We start from the raw sequence: 2,885 nt of genomic DNA on the forward strand, positions 1-2,885 counted from the left end.
AGCTAAAGGTGACATATATACTTTATTATGGTATAGTATTTAAATGTATGCCTGAGGAACACATACTATTGCCCCTTTAAATTTGTCTGACAAAGCAGCAGCTCTCATTTACAGTCGTCTCGTTCAGCTCGGTACCTCTCTCCTCTCAGTAGGGTTGTTTACAGTGCACACGATTTCCGGTTAGCTTCTCAGCTTAGCCTCCTTCACAGCGACATACGTTGCAGCCAACTGATCCAATCATTTTAAACTTCAACAGAGGCCACGCCTCCAGCAAGAATCGCGTCTCTATAGCCGATAGTCCAGGTTTTAACCAGGCTACATTGTACGTGGATTACAGTTATATCTGTTTTAGCAGCACTTTCTGCTTTAGCTGGTTTAAATTTATCGTGAGCTCAAACAGGTAAATACAACAAAATCTCTCATTTAATTCCAGCATGCTCATCACCTATGACGATGCTGTGAAGATATCTGATTTCGGTACATCAAAGGAGCTGAGTGACAAAAGCACCAAGATGTCTTTTGCTGGGACCGTAGCCTGGATGGCTCCTGAGGTCATCCGGAACGAACCCGTTTCAGAGAAGGTGGATATTTGGTAGGTGCCGTAGCCTTTCTACACTGTCCTTTTTGAATTTTTGAATTTCCCTTCATGATTTGACTTATCAGCCAACAAAATCAACATAAAATCTCATTAGCTGCAGTCTACTACAGCGCAGCACAAAAGATCCTGTTTCCAGGCAATCTATTCAGTATGATGTATAATATCTCATTACATGAAACTCTATAGGGTCTCTGTCGTATCTGATGGGTTGCCCTATGTTAAGTCTTGATTCTCCTCCAAACCCCCATCCCCCCCGTTTAGTACACTCTCTGCCTCCCGCTTTCTCCTTTTACTACATCCCTCCATCAGTCTTCCTCGCCATCCTGAAAGAAACGCTGGCTAATTTAATAATTGATCTGCCAGATGCTGCAGTGCTCAGGAGAGGCTGGAATAACCTTCCGAGCCTTCGGACGGGTTGGCCCTCGGCCAGCACTGCATTAGCCGAGAGTGAAAATAGGATTAAAATGCTTTTGATGCAAAAAGAAAGCAAAGCCTGGGCGTGTAGGGTACGTTTTTTTGTTTAAATCTATGTAAATCACTTGGTAGTTGCACAAAAAGGGAGTTGGAAATGAACAGACTGTGGTTAAGCTCTGTCATATGTTGTACCCATAAAAACGTGTTTGTTCTGATATGAAGCAACAGCTGCTGCAAATCCTTTTTGGATTTTGTGTGAAAAATACATAACGTGTATTTCAAGAGCTAACAATGTGTAAAGAYGTCTTTATTTTGGCACAAGTAAAATTTGTACATTTAAAGTAAAAGTAAAGTCAAATTAAAATCAGTATCAAACCTTCTGTTCTTGTGCATCGTTATCACAAGYCAGAGTCATCCTAAAAAAAGACACATCATGCAAATAGAGCATCACGAGCCCTCGAGCATCTAAGTGATGCGACTGGCACCTTGGATACTGTACACGGTCGCTACAGTAACTCAAGGCATTACCAGCAACAGGCTTTCCATGGTTACACTTCCCATGAGGCTGGTGTGTTGCTACACCAAACACAAATTAAGCACATTCATTTTTTTCTTTTTAATTCTCAAAAGTTATTTAAATATTATGTTTAGTCGTAGGAATTTCTTCTAATTTTTTAACTTACTATCACTATAATTAATAAAACGCAGCATTTTTTAATTAAATGATGTCTTGCAACTTTCAAATGAAACATTTTAAAACAAAACCAATTACAGGAATGAAAGTGCGACATTACACGCTGCTTTTGTCTGTTTTTCGCTGCTTGAGTAGCATCGTGTTTGAAAGAAGCTGTGCCCCGTTTTCCTGAAGGTCGTTTGGCGTTGTGCTGTGGGAGATGCTGACGGGGGAGGTGCCCTACAAGGACGTGGACTCCTCTGCTATCATCTGGGGAGTGGGAAACAACAGTCTGCAGCTGCCGGTACCTGACAGCTGTCCAGACAGCTTCAAACTGCTCCTGAAGCAATGCTGGTGAGGAGGAGGAGGGGGAAATTGTAAAAAGGAAACTGTAAAATACACTGTTAAACACGTTTTTGACAGAGTAAATGGTCACCCATATAAAACACTATAAAAATGTATTTTAAAACACACAAATGCTAATAAAGCAAAATGTAAATTGTTCCCAGGAACTGCAAACCAAGAAACAGACCTTCGTTTCGACAGATACTTCTTCATCTGGACATCGCCTCTGCAGATATTTTGTCAACACCACAAGAAACCTACTTTCAATCACAGGTGAGCATTTTTTATCCTGTTTTCAAAACTGAATAAGTGTTTGTTTATTTGTTTTTTCAGTCAATAACTCACTCATTACCGTTTTGAGCATGTCATTATACAAATAAAATAAACACTTTGGTTAATTTAATTATCTATTTCTTAAGTCTTAAAGTGCCTCTGACATGTCTATCCTTCAAATACAAAAAGTCAAAGAAAACATCGTTATTCTGAAGAAAATTGGCATAGTACACATGATTTTACACATTTTGTCTCATAACTGGCCTATTTTCTTTTGGATTTGGCTCAGCCAAAGTGAAACAGGAAGTGACATCAAAGGGGAACTCTAATAAAATAAACTCTCTGGTCTTTGTTTATTAAAACAAAATTATTTAAACTTTAATGCTTCTTAATCTTTCTTTGATAGAAACTCAAAATAATCTAAAGAAACATCAAGTTCTTCTCTTAGCTGTTGTAACAACGCTCTGTTTACATGCAGACATTCCCCTTTGACATCACTTCCTGTTTCTCTTTGGCTGAGCCAAGTTCAAAAGAAAATAGGCCAGTTATGAGACAAAATGTGTAAAATCATGTGTACTATGC

The 2,885-nt window shown here is 39.1% G+C and overlaps 1 protein-coding gene across 2 annotated transcripts in view; it reads left to right on the top strand.

Moving 5' to 3' along the window:
- Positions 1 to 2,885, top strand: part of LOC106514729 (mitogen-activated protein kinase kinase kinase 12) — a 32,729-nt gene that overhangs the window by 22,406 nt on the left and 7,438 nt on the right. For both annotated transcript variants that reach the window (XM_014004131.1, XM_014004130.1), the window contains exons 5-7: positions 434 to 592; positions 1,881 to 2,039; positions 2,195 to 2,303. In XM_014004131.1, the coding sequence (XP_013859585.1) occupies positions 434 to 592; positions 1,881 to 2,039; positions 2,195 to 2,303 (427 nt within the window). The remainder of the gene's footprint in view (positions 1 to 433; positions 593 to 1,880; positions 2,040 to 2,194; positions 2,304 to 2,885) is intronic.

This window comes from Austrofundulus limnaeus, unplaced genomic scaffold (genome assembly GCF_001266775.1).
Source record: "Austrofundulus limnaeus strain Quisiro unplaced genomic scaffold, Austrofundulus_limnaeus-1.0 Scaffold22, whole genome shotgun sequence".
In the NCBI taxonomy this organism is placed as follows: Eukaryota; Metazoa; Chordata; class Actinopteri; order Cyprinodontiformes; family Rivulidae; genus Austrofundulus; species Austrofundulus limnaeus.